The sequence below is a fragment of the Rhamphochromis sp. 'chilingali' genome (genome assembly GCF_963969265.1).
Source record: "Rhamphochromis sp. 'chilingali' genome assembly, chromosome: 5".
Lineage (NCBI taxonomy): Eukaryota > Metazoa > Chordata > Actinopteri > Cichliformes > Cichlidae > Rhamphochromis > Rhamphochromis sp. 'chilingali'.
The window spans coordinates 41,683,098-41,702,073 of NC_137932.1; the positions used below are offsets into that span (position 1 = coordinate 41,683,098).

At 38.6% G+C, this 18,976-nt stretch overlaps 1 protein-coding gene across 1 annotated transcript; it reads right to left on the reverse strand.

Annotated features, from left to right (window-relative positions):
* Window positions 1-881: 881 nt before the first annotated feature.
* adgrl4 (adhesion G protein-coupled receptor L4) lies at window positions 882-13,168 on the reverse strand. Its single transcript, XM_080883142.1, has 16 exons — window positions 12,836-13,168; window positions 12,320-12,469; window positions 9,726-9,875; window positions 9,265-9,414; window positions 8,790-8,860; window positions 7,894-8,073; window positions 7,296-7,479; window positions 6,366-6,479; window positions 6,082-6,281; window positions 4,417-4,596; window positions 3,543-3,746; window positions 3,043-3,263; window positions 2,475-2,541; window positions 2,282-2,373; window positions 1,908-2,076; window positions 882-1,405 (listed from the first exon to the last, which is right to left on the reverse strand). Exons 1-16 carry the CDS (start codon window positions 12,945-12,947, stop codon window positions 1,343-1,345), a joined length of 2,307 nt encoding a protein of 768 aa, XP_080739268.1. The 5' UTR covers window positions 12,948-13,168; the 3' UTR covers window positions 882-1,342.
* Window positions 13,169-18,976: the final 5,808 nt, after the last annotated feature.

Here is an 18,976-nt window from a genome sequence, read left to right on the forward strand (position 1 = left end):
CATTAAATAAATAAATAAATAAATAAATAAAGATGAAAAAACTCACCCTACTATACTTCCTTTAATTAAGGAACTGCTGTTTTTTTTTTCACTTTCACCTGTGCTTTATTATGCAGCCCCAGAGATTACCACATGCTCTTTTTAATAATGACATACAGTTTCTCAGATAGTCTGAGGACTGTTGGGTGGCTGTAGTAGACACACACTGCTTTCTTGTTTGTTCAGTAATATAGGTATTGTAGGATATATCTTGCTAGCACCCTCCAATCAATAAATGTGTCCTATACATTAATAATTAACGCAATATACAGTGTTCCCTCCCCACTTCTGAAATGAACGAGCAGCATGAGAGCGTTTCCTGGCTCTATAAAATAGAGCACTTTCGTTTGTTTCACTCAAAAGTTTGAGGTTCAGTTTATTAGTAGAGTCATGACATATGCAAATGTACTAGCATGAAGACAATAATGAAATTTTTGGTAAATGTGTTTAATTGCTAGACCCCAGGCTGACGTTTCTTAACCTCATTAAAAGATCCCACAGCCTAGGGGACAGATAGTTAAGGAATGCTGTGTGCTGAGGAGATAACACATATTAATTCATTACAACATTTTTTTTTCTTAACATGCAGATAAATAATGCAAAAATACTCTGAGTTTATGGAAGAACGAGTGTGCCTGATAATCTCCACTAGATGGGGCCATTGGCCTATCCAATTGTTACTGTGGCGCATGGACAGGACACACAGCCATTCATGTTGGACTTCCTGTCCACTTACCAGTGTGTTTATTTAGCAAAGAAGGCTGATGAATGCATTAACCAAGCCCAATGATTATTTTGCATTTCGGTTTAAAAGAAATGGGCAACAGAGAAGTTTTGCTTTGACACATTTATTTTAATAATTTACAATCAATTTCAAACAAAAGATGAGAACAAAGACGGACACGGCATTGATTATTTGGAGTGTAATGCTTATAAAGGCACTAAGGTAAAGGTACTCAATTAAACTGAACATATGCAAACTATTTTTATTCTATTGTTACTCTCACAAGAATTTCTTTTGTGTAAAAGGCAATGCAATTGTTTGGCTTTTTATGTACTTTATGGAACAAAACAAACAATCAAACAAAAAGTGTGCTGCATAATTATGATTCCAGTCTGTTAAAAAGCAAACAAGACATTTGAAACTACCACTGCTACATGTTCTAATTTATTAGACATCTGTACTAAAATCCTCCAACACCATTTTTCCCAAAAGTGGAAGCACGAGTCACAGGATATTAAAAAGCTGTACTATAGACTATTATCATACAAGTGCAGATGGTCTGGCTTTGGCTGCATTAATTCATCTTAGGCATTCAAAACAACAGGGGACATTTTTGAAAAGCCTGTAGTATTCGTCTTGAATCTGAAAAGACACACACACACAACAGAAATATGCTTTAGATATAATACAATGTATGTTTAATCCATACAGTGGTGAGCTGTGCCAGTGTTGTTAACATATTTACAGGGTTTTCATACATTTATAAACCTTCACTTGGATATTTTGTACTTTTAACTCTAATTTATATATTTCACAAGTATACTAGTTTGTGACCTGTCAAAACACTAACAGGAAAAGTTTCAGTCAGTTCATTAAATGTTTGATAGGGAAAGATTTATGCATCAATCTGACCACCTGGGGAGAGAGAAAACATGGCAAACCCAAACAAACTGAGCATATTCGGATGCTTAAATCCTAATCCAAAATGCACATTTGCTCACACACAGGTTTCTTTTTTCATATAGCCTTAATATCTTCACCTTAATATTCTCAGTTGACTATATAAAATGTGTTTTGTTGGGGTCTATTTGTTCTATTTGATTCAAAAAAGCAAAAAGCAAAAAACCCAAAAAGCTGATGTTACCTTTCTGGACAGCACACAGAGGAAGATGAAAATGAACATCCCTTGGAAGGCGTTGGTGATGGTGAACAAATAGGCAGTGAGGGTTGTCTCATTGAGAATGTGCAAGACTCCAAACGTCCAGGTGGCACCGAGCACAAACAGCAGAGCCAAGGCACCACGGGCACAGGACCTGAGAGGGAGATAGCACCGATTTAAACACCCTGCACATGGCTAAGCTCCTTTCTCAATCAACAAAGAACTCAGCTGTAATTTAATTCTGCAAAGGCACCACATGATACCCTAATAATCCACCAGATAAGGAACCTACAACTTGACTTTCTTTTTTTTCCCCTTCTGTTTTCCAACTTACTCAACGGGAGTAAAGATAATCCTACCTGATGTTTTCATAGTGGCTGATTTCAGGCTTTTTCACAGCAGTATGCCGGTATACCTTATAGATGATTACTCCAAAAGCCAAGAGATTAACCTTTAGTGGAAAAAAAACAATCAAATGAATATCTGTTATTAAAAAAAATTACTTTACTTGCTTATTTGAACACATTCATGAGTCATGATGTATGATTTTACCAGGATGATCAAACATGCAGGTCCGATGAAGCTCCATATGAAGTGGTTTTCTGTGCTGAGCCAACACCTATGATGGAATAATATTTAATAACATTTTAATACATTTGATTCATATTTTAGCAAATTATGATTTCCACCTTAGTGTAAAATTCCCTGATGTTAATTATAATAATACTGTACATAAGCTTTCTTATCTTAGGATAAAACCCCTAAAACCCCCTAAAAAAAGCAATCAACGCGTCTTTTGCATAACTTATCTCTTGTCTTTTGTAATAGCATTTTACACTAATAAACAACAGGGCTACTATTTTAGGGGTTTTTTTTATCAAGCTCTCTGTGGTACCCAAAACATTTCAGAATTTATTTTCTGCCCCACGGCACAACCATCTTCAACTTCCTTCATGTCCCTCCAGGCCAAATTTAATCTATGTCCCCTTGTACTTATAATTAATGTAACTTGTTTATCTTGCTTCCTGAATGAGTTTGAAAAATGAAGAAGTCATTTTACGACCCTTTGTCTATCCACACATACATATATATAAAAAAGCTGCAAATATTGTCAGCTTACACTTTATCTGTGCCATAATACTTGGAGCCTAGTGTTGCGGAAATGGCCACCACTACCGCTGGGCTTCCATAGCCGAAAATATAAAAGTTACGGTGCAGAAAGCCTTTGTTGTAGATGACGCCAACCACTATTAAGTACAGATGGATGCCCTCGATGCACATCCAGGCAAAGGCCGCAAGGAAGAAGTAGTGCAGCAGCCCTGCAATCACAGAGCAGAAAAGCTGCCAAGAAACAGACGGGAGAGAGAAAGACAGAGATTTTACAATTTTAGTTTAAATAAAACTGTGTTAAAAAAGTGGTACAGTATTCATATACTCTAAGTGTATTTTGCAATCTTTATTCAATGTGTATGTTGAGATGTACTGTTACTTTCTATTTTCATTTTCATAAAGTAAATTATCTGCAAGTCGAATAAGAACAGATTTACACCAGATTTAAAGCTGACAAACGGACAATATTTCATGATATTTCACGTTTCACTACGTCAAGGGCATCCTCACCTTATGCGTGTACATGTTGATTCCTACCAGGAAGATGAATTCGGCCATGAAGAGGCTACAGCACAGGTTCTTGTGGATGGTGGTTCTGGTGCTCTGAATTTCACTGAAGAACCAGAAGGTGAAGATGCACATGAACAAACAGATGAGCGAGATGATCATTCCCAGCTGGGTGATCCGGGTCAGGATGGTATAGTGGGCCACCAGCTGAGAAGCGAATGGAAAGGGAGGCGTTTCATTCACAGTTTCATGGAGCGCCGAGTTGTTGTCTTTTCTGCTTGGAATCATTTGGCATAACATAGGCACAGGCTGGGGTTACAGCAGCATGTTGTGCTTGGAGACGTTCTGGGGCGATACTGGTCCAAATATTATAGGCAAGTGGTTTGTTGTCAGTTTAAAAAAAAGTAACTTCCTCGTTGTTGGTGTGAAATTCACCAAACAATTTAAATTGGAATTGAAACCAACAATAAAGTGAGAGAAGGTTTCAAAAAGTAGTGGGTGGATAACTCTTATAGATGCCAAACATGTGCACTGAGTCACCTTGCCTCTAGGACCTGTTCAGACTTCCTCTGCATTTGGCTTTAGTTGATTTTTTATCTTTCTACTGTAAACAAAGCAGCGCTTTCAAAATATTTAGTAGAAATTTCCATCATCTTCACAGATAAATCCACATATTTAAATTTCTCAGCTAACAGGCGACTAATTGTCCACCAAGCAAATAATATATGACTTAAAAACAAGACAACATAGTGTTTATTTTGCATGAAATGAAATTTCTCCCTCAGTAACCGTGGAAACATTGGTGAAAAAAGCTGTTAAAAAACTCCTTGATCTTGCTCCATATTTCACTGTTGTAATTTAGTGTATGCTCACTCACGTTGGCTCGCCCAGAGGACATGAGGATAGCAAAGTGTGTGAGGTGATTGCAGGAGCAAGTGGTCGCATTGCTGTTGACGTGGACTGTCTTGCAGCCGTGAGTGGCCCACCGGCCCTGCAGGCTATCCGCCTCGTACTCCCAGAAGGCGCACTTCGTCACATCAGCTTTAGTGTCTATGGGCTTCAGGGGATGGAGAGGAACAAAGACTGTTAACTGTGGAGTTATTATTAGTTTTTGCAGCTCGCTGCTTTGGGATAACAAATCAATAGGGGCTTAAACTGATCCCAGAGCTGGTCTCATCAAAACAGCTGTGAGAAATCATCACAGCCCATCGAAGGTCTGTTGTTCTGTTATTGATTCTAACACTATTTATGAGCTTTGCTTTTTCCAAGTTTTCACGTTAATATTGCCATTGACATGCAAGAGCACAGAAAATAAATGTAATGGGAAGATCATTAATCACTGGCACATGAGCTTTTTTGCTGGGCTCACTGGGCCTATTCTAAATGATTATGTATCAAATATATATATTTTACAATGATATAATATATTGATATAATGATTTTACTTTTTTTATATGTTTTAATGATCCTAAAAGAAAATACCAGGACAATATGTTTGTATATCAACGTTTAAAATTGTGTATTTTATACTCTCAAAGTCCTTACTTAAAAACTTAAAAGGTGCAGGCAAGAAAAAAGCATCCCGTGCATCACAGGAGAAAAAAAAATCTGCTTCAGTAGTAAAAAGTATCTGCACAAAAAAGGGGCCCAAATTATTGATTGTTGCTCTTCAAAGAAGGCAGTTCACAGAGAATTTTCACGGCTCGAAAATAAATCAACTCATCCTTTGTTAGCCTTAATACTCAAGGGAGCAACAAAAATAATGATTTTACTTTTTCATACATTTTAATTATCCTAAAAGAAAACACCAGTACATTAATTTTTAGGGCTGTTTATCTCATTACCCACGTTTTTCCATAATCTCGTCACGTTTCCTCAGCTATTCCCTTTAAATGAAAGGTCATTGCCGAAATACACGGTGCGAAATCTTAAAATTTCATAAAAACTTTACACAAAGCGCTAACTGTTCCTCCCATGTGAGTTTGTTCAAATTTGACTTTAATGGAAACTCTGGCAGTTATCAGGTTACCGCCAGACCCAATCTGGGACTGAGGAAGCTATTTCTCACAACAAAAGCACAACGCCCCAGTCTGACAAGGATATATATGATGAGATACTGACGAGAGAACTGAACAAGATCCTATTAGCTAATGTTGATAAATGACTCGTTTGCAGAATAGAAAGTTTAGCTGTAAGTTTAAAGTGGCACAAAAGTGAGCAGCAATGTTTGTTTTTAACGCCGTATTTAGCTTGTTTATCACACGACGCTTCGAAATGAAAAACCTTGAGTAACATAAACTATTTTGAATCGCTGCTCTTAATTTACCCTGATCAAATTGAGCAAAAGGATTAGACTGAATTTATATAGAGAATAAAAATGAATGAAAATCTCTAGTAATCGCTTCCCTTAAGAAAAGCTGCAGTCATGTGTAGAGGAGCAGCGACTTTCTGAAACAGTATATGTTTTGACATTACATTCTACAAATGCAGAAGTAAAAAAGCAAACAATGTAGCCTGCCTCAGCACTCTGTGCAGTCTGTACCTCACTGTGTCTCAGAGTGAAGGTGACATGGTCAAGTTGGTAAACGTCAGCAGGTTTGACGGCTGCTGCAATGACTTGGGAGTTGACAGTGATTTCCCCCGTCCCTGCATACCGCGAGTAGTCAGTGACACCTGGGTCGCTGCTCGGCTTCAGGATGTCACTGATGCTGTCATATCGCACAAACACCACTGACACGCTTCCTGAGGAAAAAAAAAATTTATACAAACTTTTCTTTTTGGCACAGATTGCATCTGATTTTCCTTTTAGGCTTTAAGCTACTTTACCATTTCGGTCTTCTTCTGGTCTCACTTTCAGTGTTAGATTTATATGATCTCCTCCCATGGAAGCAGACAGTTTGGCTTTTGTGTGATGAGCCTCGAAGGTGAAGAGTTTCACTTCTGCGGTTGAGGATAAAAAAAAAAAGAGGTCAGGGATAACCCTCTCCATTTCAAAGCCTCGCCAAACTGGAGAGCTGAGCCCAGTGATAGTTACTGAGTCTTATCAGGCACACTGTAACTATCACTGCTGTTCAAACACCAATCAAAATAAACCAAATCATAACACACTGTAAGGAAAGCTATTTGGGACACAGAAAAGAAGAAACTAAAAGCTAAAGTGGATTAAAATGTTATTTGGCTCTAAAAAGAGATTACGACTTGGAAGAATAGCTCTCTGCTGAAACAGAAAAAAGGAGACAGATCCAAAGCAACAACAAGCACACAAAAGGAGGACAGATATTAAATAAATAAATAAAAAAGAACCCGTACCCCCCAAAAAATATTCAACATTGCACGAGGGTGAAGTTTCACTTTCTCGAAAATAAAACAGTGAAATGAAGCCATGAGGTTCAAAATTATAAATAAATAGTATTTAAATAATTTGATGACCGACTGAAAATTCAAATAAAATAATAATAACGGGCAACACCTACTATTATACTACCATATCGAATTAATACATATGCTGTATTAAAATTCATATTATTTTTTTCATAACTGCCTTTTGTGTATTTTGATACCTTTAGTAATTTTTTTCTGTGTTTTTGAACCGCTCATTGAATTTTAGGGTGAATTAATTCATGGCATTCATTTATGTTTACAGATGATTTTTTTTAAACAGTGAAACTTCTAAGCAAACGTAGGAGCGCCCTGTCTGGTTTTAAAGCAAATAAAGGAATTAAATGCATCACAGTGACAATTAACTGAAAGCCTCACCCATATCTGTAGCTTTGATTTCAAGCTCTGTTGGAGTTTTGTAATTGCTGGCCAAAGACAGAGCGCTTTCTTCAACAACATGCAGCAGCTTGGTGATGGTATGCTCACGACGTTCTTCTTTCATTCTGGTCCAAGCCACCAGTTCATCCTTCTCCACCAGGTTGTTTACTGCATTTACTAATTTCTGTTTGAAAAGATTTGCTTCGAGTATAACATGTGCACAATAATATAGCATGTAATGCATGTTATGTCTGCACTGCAATATGCTTCCAATTAGGTATGATTAGAATGGGATGTTTACGTCAGTTTGGCTGTTTTTGGCCTTTCATTAAATACAAGCAGCAGCTACACTGTGTTTAAAAAATTATTGGTTAATGGGTAATTTTGCTGTCAGCTTTGGGACAACAACAAAATAATAAGTGCTAATAATAAAAATGACACATTAGCAGAAAGTAATAGTATCTCCAAGGCATAACTGTTAAGAAGGCAATGGGCTGCAACCAGTGCCACTTTTTCTTAAACCAGTTCAAAGCATAGCTGCACTTCAGGCAGACTTCCAACTGTTGACTGAGAAACAAGAATGGTAAACAAAGATTACTGAGAGAGTTGAGTTGATGGCAGATGGTTTGACAGCGTAATCCTTCTCCGCGGCACCCAGTGTTGATGCGGATCTACTCAAGGCCTCAACATATGCAATCACTTCCACTGAAGTAAGTTCACCAGACGTCTGCTTGGCAATTTCTTTCAGTAGACTTTGGGGCTCCGTGAGGTTGCTCATCTGGTGGCGGAGAAATGTTTAGATTGATAGATGTCCTTGTTATGTTTTTTTGGATCACAGCTGTGAAACGACCAAACTTTACATGAAAACGTGACGTATCCTATTCATCCTATTCACACGTGTGCACATATCTAATCACGTGAAGACTCTCTACAAAAGGCGGCAATTGTGTCAAGTGTTTTTACTACTTGAAAAGATGCTAAAAAAATTTCACGTACTCCTCTTAACTTCAAACTAATCACAGCTGCATGCAGTAAATCCCCAAATATGACCTTCAGAATTATTTTTATTTTATTTTTTGCTTTTCTTTATAAACATCAGTTCATGAACGACGGATTACTCAGCTTCATTATCACGTTAGTGAGCCAGTTTTACATAAATCATCACCTAACCACACGCTAATTAAATCTCTCCCATTCTCCTGTAACAAGGAACACAAAATGTGCTACATGACATCCATTAACTGGTCCTGCTATAACTTTACTCTCCAGTAGGGGGCAGGACTCCAAACCGAAACTGCTGATTGAAACTGCAGGTTGTGTTTGGATCATAGCGGCTGGTGTTGCATATCCTTGTTATCATACAATCTCGAGTCATTTCAGCCGTTTTCCTATTCCACCCTCTGTTTGTCTTCCTTCTCGCCAACAGAGGGCAGCATCATCTTATCCTTTCTTTTTTACCCCGTTTGGTTAAAATTGTGAGAAAGGAGTACTCACAGATTCCAATGTTCTGTTGACAACCTGCGTCACGCAGCCGGTGTTGTCATGGCAGTATTTCTGGGGATGCTCTGGAAAACAAACAGTTTGCAAAAGCGCATCTTTAATTCACTACCATGACTTGGCCAGTCTGCCTTTCATTTAGAAAAAAACAGCAGCTCTCTTTATCATCAACTTTACTTAAAACATCAAACAATTCAGTATTGCACTGTTCACTCGATGTATTGCATCGAGCGAACAGTGCACACACACACACACACACACACACACACACAATAATGGATGTGTCTGGGTTGTGTGTAGATGTGTAAAAGCAAGTAAAAAAAAAGAAAGATGAAAAAAGATGTATGTCCTTGAATGTAAGGATCAGTGTGTGTGTGTGTGTGTGTGTGTGTGTGTGTGTGTGTGTGTGTGTGTGTGTGTGTGTGTGTGTGTGTGTGTGTGTGTGTGTGTGCTCTTCCATCCTCATACCGACCTTTACATCTAACTTTGCTCTCTGGATGAAAGTGCTTAGGGCCTGAAGTCAGGATGTAATCACGCTGACAGGTGCAATTGAAAGATCCATTTGTATTATGGCAGTCTGAGTTTGGTCCACAGACCTGTTCTGACTCGCACTCATCAATATCTGAAAGATGCAAATGAAGAGTTCAGCTTCAATTAAAGCAAAGCAGTTTGATGTTCCCTTACGTTGGCTGCTCGCTGACAAAGTTAATGCAGTTACAGATGTTTGTCTAGGCAGCATTCCTACCTCAAAATAAGAATTGGTTGGTTTTTTTAAATACAAATATGTGACCAGCAGTTCTTGCACGCATGTTACACATTGATAACTCATTCTCACGACCTCGTTAAACTTTATAACTCTTTATAACTCTTTATGATACTGATCAAAACAAAGTTTGGTATATTTAAATCCTGAACAGGTCAACCAGACGTTACCGATGCAGTCAGTGCCATCGTTGGGCAGGAACTCGTCTCGTCCTGTCGATTTGTATCCAGAGACACATTTACAGTAGTAGCTGCCCACTGTGTTGGTACACTGGCCCCTGTCCCCACAGATATTAGTCACGTTCTGGCACTCGTCATCATCTGTGGTGAGGAAATGGAAATACAAACGCTAAAATGAGCTCAAAATCTTTCATCCTCAATAAGCAAAGTAGATTCAGCTTGTTACTCTGTTACTCATGGAGTGGGTAAACCAGCTGGTTAACAGATGACCTAGAACAAAGATGAAAGGAGTTTGATGTAGTTTGCATTTTTGCTTTGCATTAAAATTCATGTTTTTTTGTTTGTTTTTTTACAAATTAAAAGTTACAGCATTTTGAAAAAGGCTACTTTTTATTCTTAAACTGTTACAATATCATATTTCCATTTTGTCTCAGCAGATTCATTTCCTGTCCAGGTTTGTGTTGAGGCTGAAATGCATTTTACTCTAATGAGAAATGAATCAACAATAAATCAGTTCTTCTTTGAATGTGCAGCATTAATTTAAAAATCACTGAAATACTCAGACTCAGTTACTTTTTGAAAATGAAATCTTAATTTAATCCTCCATGATTAACCATATGCTATGCAAAGTGTTCTCTAAGATTTTGACTCAAAATGTCACAAAAATAATACAAAAATTACTACAAAGACAGCATTTTTGGAAATTTCAAGAACCAACTTGAACTTATGCATTTGCCCCTAAATTTGTTGAAATTGTACTGGATGGAGAGAAAAAAGCAACCCATTTTTCATATCAATTTATATATTAAACCATAAAACTCGACATAACATCTTCCCAGATCCTTTTTAGTATCATTGTTGTTGAGTTACTTTGAGCGCATGTTAACACAAGTACACTCTGAAGTTTGATCCATGATTGCTGTTTCAGGAATGCCCAAATGTGATCGTGATCCTGAAGGCTGTGGTGTGGATGAGCTGATGAAGCTCAGAGATGTTAGTCTTCTTTTGATTAAAGCCTTGGCTGGGTGTAACTTGCACGCAGTTTAAATAGTTCACATTTGTGACTGATTTGCAGTTGTTTGCCTGTGTTTGATTTCATGGAAGTCAAATTACCTAAAATATTTTGCTTTCCAGGCTAACCGAGCACTGCTGAAGATGCTGCTTCATTATAGAAAATGCTGTTCCAGCTTTTTTTTTCACTTCCAAACACACCTTCCGCCCCTTGTTGACAAGGACCTGCTAAGACTTTCCACTGTTGTTTTTACTTGTCGACGTATGATGGACACTCTGCTCTTCCTCTCCTCTGTACCTTTGGCACACAATCTGTCCGGTAAGGGAAATCCTCTGCTTCAGCGAGAAAGGTGACCATAGTCAGAGAGGAAATACTCCCATAGCACATGTGATCCTTTATCTGTCATCCTCACAGACTTTTCACCCACATACTTCATGATTCACTTGAATGTCCTGTTTTTATGGATCCATTTTACCCTCCTATCATCACTTACTTCTTAAAAGTTAAAGATGACCCTTTTCTTCCTGTTTGTGTGAAATCTACAATTGTTGTTTGTTTCATGTGAATTTTCCAAACAGTTTTGGTAAAAATGCAGATTTAATAAAGCATGAGCAGACACAGTCTGAAATGCTCTTGCTAGTTAATATTGTCCTAATTTTACGTCTCTGGCTTCAGTGTAACCTTAACAACAAAAAAAACCCCTCTAACATTTTCATTTACTTTTGGCCCTTGGGCTATGTAAGCGGTGATTGTGGTCAGATTTGGCCAGGAAACCAAAGGGGTTCCAGGAATTCTAAACAGCCCAGAAACATAACAGGACTAACAATGCCGACTGTAGGCGATGCAGGCCATTAAAATCCTTCTAATAAAGCTGTATCTGGACGTATGTTCCACTTCACACTGTTCCCTTGGTGAATAACTCTGTGGCAACTTTTTAGGCAAGAAAACTCTAAAAAACCTCCCCCCTAACTTTAGCTGTTTTAAGCCAGCACAGCGAGTCGATCATACACAAACAAACACGAGAAAACTAACTTCAAATGACTTACACAGACCTTAAGTTTTTTTCAGCCATTCCTTTTGCCTACGTTTTCTAAACTGGCCAGAGTTAAGCTGAATTACAATAATAAATCTTGTTTGCTTGCACACGAGCATCCTTAGGTCGCTAATTTGCTTCATGTCTGTGGACTATTTTGAGATAATCAGAGATAAATGGTTCCAGAAGAGAAAAGCTGCACAAGTCACAGTGATTTATACTGATAATATGACCATAGCAGTGCCTTGTTCCTCATTAAGTTTTGACACAAACGTTTTTGCCATCGAGAGCCGTCATAAGAAGCTTTAACCCACCCAGAGTTATATTTTTAACGCCTCACATCTATGCTCTGCTCCGTCAAGTGTAATGTTCTAAAAATGTTCAATTAGCCCGCTTGTTTCAAAACGTAGGCCTAATACTGTTGTTTACGACACGCAGTCACAGCAACAAAGGCTTCCTAAAATAGTCGAGGCTTCCACAGTCTCGCTGCGTGTGCTCTTTAATATAAAGGTTGATTTGTGTATGCGTGCGTGTAGTCACCATTGCAAAATGTCGTTCCGTCTCCGGTGTATCCGTGATTACAGTAGCAGGCCTTGTTTGATCCATTCAAGGTCTTACATGTTGCAAGTGTGTGACAAGAAACACAAATGTCAGAGGGGACGCATGGGCCCATCAGACTCGAGAGCCACGCTGCGTAGACACAAGAGACACACTGTGTATGTTTTAATTACACCACAACATTATTATTCCAAACCTTCCTGAAGACGTGTGATTATATAAAAAACAAAACATGTTAACCTCCAAATTCCTAAAAGTTGCAGAGTCAGTCATGCAATCCATCAAACTTCAACTTAAACCGAAAAGCAACACGTACCTGTCAAAAACCGGTTAAACCCCCCCAAAAGAAATAAAGTTGAAGAGAAAATTTATGTTAAACAAAACCACCTTTCCAAACTAATAATACTTGATAATGCGGACCCCTCTGAGGGACATACATTTAAAACAGTCTCCCAGTAAGACATCTGGTACCCGTCGAGTATAAATTAGCTCACGTACCTGTCAAAAGTACAAGTTTCATTGGTGACTTGAGCAAGGAATCCATACTTGCGCTGTGTCTGGATTTTACTTGATCGTAGACTGCAGTGGGCTGTCTGGTGACGTCGTTCATTTCCTTGCATCAGTTTTCCTGTTTCCTTAAACCTGGCCCTTCCTGTCCTGCTCTTTAATCTGCTTTGAAAAACACGCAGCTTGGTCGAGTCATCAGCCACACAGACACGTTTGCCTCCATTTTTCACTAAATATAAAAGGACTTTTAGTTGCATTGAGTCGCTTTTTCGTAGCGTTGCTGACACTTTGTCTTAGGTTGTCATTTTGGAGGCCTGCGTGCCATTGTTCTCACTTGACCACATACAGTAGGTTACGTAAACACAGGCCTAAACAACACCAGCTAACTTCATTGAAGGACGACCCCCTCCCTTCCGCAGGCGCTAGCACACAAATTCACACACGGACATTCCAGAGCTGTGTCTTCCACGTATCATCTTACACATGCTATCCTTTCCAAGACACACGTTACTAAACTTGAGATGCAGACTCTTTGGTGGTGTGTTTAATGCATCGGGGCTCCTGCTCTTGAGAAAACACAGTGAAAGGAAATGTTGATTGGCCAGTGTTGACTGGTTCTTATCAGCGGTCCCACTGCAATTTCTATTAACAGTCTTTCTTTTTGGACTTTCACTTAAAAAGGCCCGATTTTCCACGTTTCCTCTAAAACAGCGCAGATACCATTTTCCATTTATAGAGTTGTTGAAATACGCTCCAGTTGGCTGGCTATTGTTCACTTTGTTATACACGTTGGATTTCTATGAGCACTGCCAGACTAATTGTCATATTGTGTAAAATGGTAACATAAACAGGTCATTGAATGAAGCTACATTTCGAGTTTGTCTTTGGAGAGAAGTGATTAAGCAACACATTGTATCGCAGGTTCTTTGACTGTCATGGAGCAGTGACCCCTTTCTTGCGTGAGGGAAATGAGCGGGGCCGAAGGTTATTTGGTGCGTGTGGGCCACTGACCTACACAAAATGTCTTCACTTGGAGTTGCTCATTTCAAATGCAGATATTTTCAGTGGCGCCTTTTCACCTCACCCATGAACATCGGCCCTCAGAATTGCTGTTTTAAGGTGGAATTGAACTAGCAGTGCTGCTCCAGAACAGGTGAATTAAAATGTGATGCAGTGACAATGGTTCCAAAAAGAAAAGTGGCCATTCAGGTGTCTGAGGTCTTTTCAAAATACCCTCTACTTTTTCAGCACACAAACTCATTCAGTGATGAATAGTTTCACTTGGAAGATAAGTTCTTTGTTGACTGTATTGCAGTCTGTGGAGGCGGTTTGAATTGCTTAGGCAAGGCGTTTAGCAGCTGCTTTGAATGACACCATTAGAATCGCTCTGCATTACTGTCCTGGGAAAGGGCTTGGTGAAAACCACATCTGAATGTCTCACTCTGACACTCTCCTAACGGTAAGGAAGGAAGTGATGTTGCCTCGAACAAACCTGGACTGATTGCACCCTTCCTCCTCCGCTTTTTTGTCTCAGGAAATCTCTCATTTAGTAAGAAACTCAGTAAGCCCACAGGAGCTTGGTTGCTCCACAATGACATTGTAAAAAAGACATCTAAGAGAAAAGAGCTCTTCAAATGTGTCAAGGCAGTCTTGTGTAAATGTTTCCTCCTTTCCTTTCCTCTCTCATGGATATGGAAATTTTGACTCTACGGTTGCGGTATTTTGCACGGCTTTCTGTGTGTGTGCAAGTGTGAGCAAATGAAGAGTGTTGTTTGTGCCATTGGGGATACTGAGATTTGCAATACGAAGAAGGGTGAAAAATCTATTTTGATACTTCTCATAGATATCTGTTCTGATGCTGGCCGTATGTTCAGCCATGATGGGAGGACTGAACGCTGGGGCACAGATGGCAGCAACTGTCTCATAAACTTGGAGCTCTTGAATATTTCAGGACATGGCGTTGGAGAGACAAAGTACGCCCTCTGTTTGAGTTCAGAGCTACCAGCTGGTGTGTGTGGAGAACCCTCTAGAACGTACACTGAAGGCACATATAGGTGGCACTACTTAATAAAAAGAGCCTAGAAAAATATGACCATGATAAGAATTTAAAAAATAACCTGTTGCTATTTTGACGACTGTCACCAATGCCTCGAGTTACCAGCTGCAGCACAATTATTTGATGCACTGAGATTGAGTTTGGGCTCATCAAGCACTAAAGTAAGTTTTCTTCTGGTTCAAATTTTCCATTTATTTTGGGCAGCTTTTGGTCAGGGGTAGATAAGAGGATCAAGAATATCCTCTTAAGTGGACCAATCGCCACAATTTCAGAAACTATTTGGTTGACCAGAAAAAAAGAAACCTTAAATTATTTTAGTCTGCTTAGATGTTTCAATCAATCCTTGTGCAGACTAGAAACTCTCTCTTACAAACTCATTAAATCTTAATTCATGTAGCAGGATTATGCACACCATGGAACAGGGATAGGTATTGAAAACCGGTTCTCAACAAGAACCGGTTCCCACTGTTTCAATTCCTTGGAATTGTTTGCCATTTTTGCAAACGATTCCCTTATCGATTCCAGTCGCCCCGAATAACGTCACCGCGTTATTCCTGCTACGTACCTGGCAGGAAGTTTGATTATACTTTACGAGAACGGATGACAACAGGGCAACTTGCAATACTTGCAAAGTAGATATTTCATTTAAGGGAGGAAACACTACAAATATGCAAAAGCATTTGCTCACAAAACACACGATGACCTTAAATGAATGTCGTGTTTTTAATTCCGCTCGACTCGTGAATCTCAACCCAGCAGCAGCGGTAACGTTTGCGCGTCCTCTCCCGTTAATGCGGCAGGTAAATAATCAACTAACAGTGCATATTATGTTAGCGCGAGTTTGTGGTCAAAGGCTTGCATCTATTTGCCACACAACAGATGCCCCCGATTTTTGGTAAGTGAATGTGTTTAATTGTAGGCAGGGACATTACTGGATATTCTTGCTACAATTGTTACAGAATAATTTATGTTATACTTTGTTATTGCTACAGAAGAATATTTATTTTATTATTTTACATTTACAATTTCTTTTCCTGGGGACTCTGTGACACTCCATTGAAGAGCCGTAGGCTGTGGATCTCTTTGTAAGGCCATGTTACTCCTAAATTTCTATCTTGTTCAAAGAGAAGATATAAAACAAAGTTCTAAGCTAATCGACCTTAGTGTTCTCCTTTTTTTAAAAGAATCGATAAGAGAATAGAGTACTGACCTTACTTTAAGTTTGACTCCATAAAAAGTGACAAAAACATTAGTTACTTGCATCTATTTGAAAGAGTGAGTGTAAACACAAATATATATATATATACAAACAGACAAACAGAAGAAGACGGCCGTAGTGATCGATGTAGCGGTTCCGAATGACAGCAATATCAGGAAGAAGGAACACGAGAAGCTGGAGAAATACCAAGGGCTCAGAGAAGAGCTCGAGAGGATGTGGAGGGTGAAGGTAACGGTGGTCCCCGTGGTAATCGGAGCACTAGGTGCGGTGACTCCCAAGCTAGGCGAGTGGCTCCAGCAGATCCCGGGAACAACATCGGAGATCTCTGTCCAGAAGAGCGCAGTCCTGGGAACAGCTAAGATACTGCGCAGGACCCTCAAGCTCCCAGGCCTCTGGTAGAGGACCCGAGCTTGAAGGATAAACCGCCCGCAGGGGCGTGCTGGGTGTTTTTATATATATATGTATGTATATATATATATATATATATATATATATATATATATATGTATATATGTATATATATATATATATATATATATATATATATATATATATATATATATATATATAGATAGATAGATAGATAGATAGATAGATAGATAGATAGATAGATATTTATTTATTTATTTTATGTGCTGGAATGTGCAGAAAATAGGTTTAAATATTAAACAAATATAATATAATTAAATTTTTGCTTGATGCAAAAAGTTAAAAGATTAAAACTAATAAAACAAGTTTTAAAAAGAGACTTTTCCATTTGATTACATTTTGTATGATGAATTATGCAGAAAAAGTAGAATTGTGCTGAAAGATCTATCGCTTTATCACCTATTCAGATTGTAAATCGTGTTTTTAAAAAGTAACTAAGTAATTAATTAATTAATTAATTACTTTTGAAAATAAGTAATCAGTAAAGTAACGGGATTACTTTTTGGGGGAAGTACTCAGTAATTAGTTACTGATTACTCTTTTCAAGTAACTTGAACAACACTGGTTCAGACTGGTGTCATTTCCATGTAAACAATGCAGTTTTGTCACTATGTCACTAGCATGTCGATTATGCACAAGGTGCTGTCTGGTGTTGGAGTGAGATGCATCAGGAAATGGTTTTCGTGAGACGAGGCTTTAACTGAATCATATTCTTTTGATAGCCAGTGAACTGTAAATCTAAAAAAATGTTTTGAGGTGGTAAAACTAATTTAAGGAGGGAATGGTTATCACAATATGGGAGATGATGAACAGCCAATGGTAAGTGTTAGTTTAAATGTGAGTCTTAAGGCCGTTACACATCAAGCGCATTGCAAAAAAAGCAAACCCGAAATTCCGAATTTTTTGGATCCGAACTTGTTGTGGTTTTGTGGAAAAGCTTTCCTCAAAAAACAGACCGTGAAAAAAATAAAAAACTGTATCAAGCGATGGTCGTGATGTTTCTAAGCAGCAAAAGGAAGGAACACATTCTGGGTCCATCCAACTCTCAAGAGAAGGCAGCAGCAGAGAGAACTTCATAGTTTGATCCAGGAGTTGAAGCTGTATCATGGCCGCATTCATACATTTTTCAGGTGCCAGTGGGGCAGTTTGAGCTCTTGTTGGCAGAGTTGGGAACACATCTGATGAGGGAAATCATTTAAGAGGGCCGATTGACCCGGAGCAGCGCCTAGCTATGAGGTAAAACAGTATTATTTTAGTATTTCCTCGTCACTGTATAGTCACTACTTGTGCCCGTTTTGAGCTACGAGTGGTCTGATTGGTCATATCTGTTTCAGATAAGAAAAATCTGAAGAATTCAAGCTTGGTTTGGAAGAATAAACGCTGCGAATTCATTCATTGAAATTACATGATCTGTGAATGAGTGCATTAAGAATAGGTGAGTCCAAAAAGAGTTTTATTTGCATGGTGTGTCAAGTCTTTAAAGCTTATATTGTTCAGTCCGAAGCTAGCAAGCTTCATGAAAGGAGTTTCGTAGAGAAGACAAAAAAAAGGATAACGTCAACAGTTTGCTAGCATGATAGTTAGCTAGCTGTTAGTCCTTCAAACACAGTAGCAACCATGTCTGAGTAGTGCTATATGACCATATTTATTTCACTGATGGAGTATTTGATTTGATCTTAAATGAGAGCAAACCTCTAAAGAGTGACTCTGTTGAACTACGAACACTTGTAAGGCTGTATTCTTGCTAGCTTTGATTTCCCGATTAAGCATCTATCTGTTCCAGCCTTCAGCCCTCTTTTTTATGCAGCTTTTTGCAAACAGAAGAAACAATAAGTAGTTTTATGAAGAGAAATGATACTGGTAGATACTGGTTTAGATACTGGTTTAGATAACTGCTAGCAGTTATCTAAACACTTACATCGCACCCAACCGGCCACGGTTGGTAGCTACCACGTTCCTTAGCCTGGTTCTCCTGGATGTTTTTCCTATTAAAAATGATTTTTTTTTTCCTTCTCACTGTCGCCACGTGATCGTGTGATTGCTGGGATTTATTTCTAATATTGTAGCGTCCCTCGCTTACAATATAAAGCATGCTGAGGTTACTGTGAATTAGTGAATCAGTGCTATATAGAAAAATGAGGTCAAATTTTTAATTATTATTATTATGATATTTCAAGTTGTGCTGTTGTTTGTTGAATCTTAAGTCTACTGTTCAAATTTCTTTCAATGCAAAGCTAAGGAGAGTGGAGTTTCAGACGGTATAAACCGTCGCTCGTAGCTTCATCCTACATCTTTATAATGTAAAAGACTGACTCTAGCACTTCCGACACACCTGTTTGCAATCTAGAGTAAATTGCTACTAGAGCAAGCCTTATTGACAGTCCCATCTTTAGCCATGAATAGATGTTAACATTTCCTTATGACATCA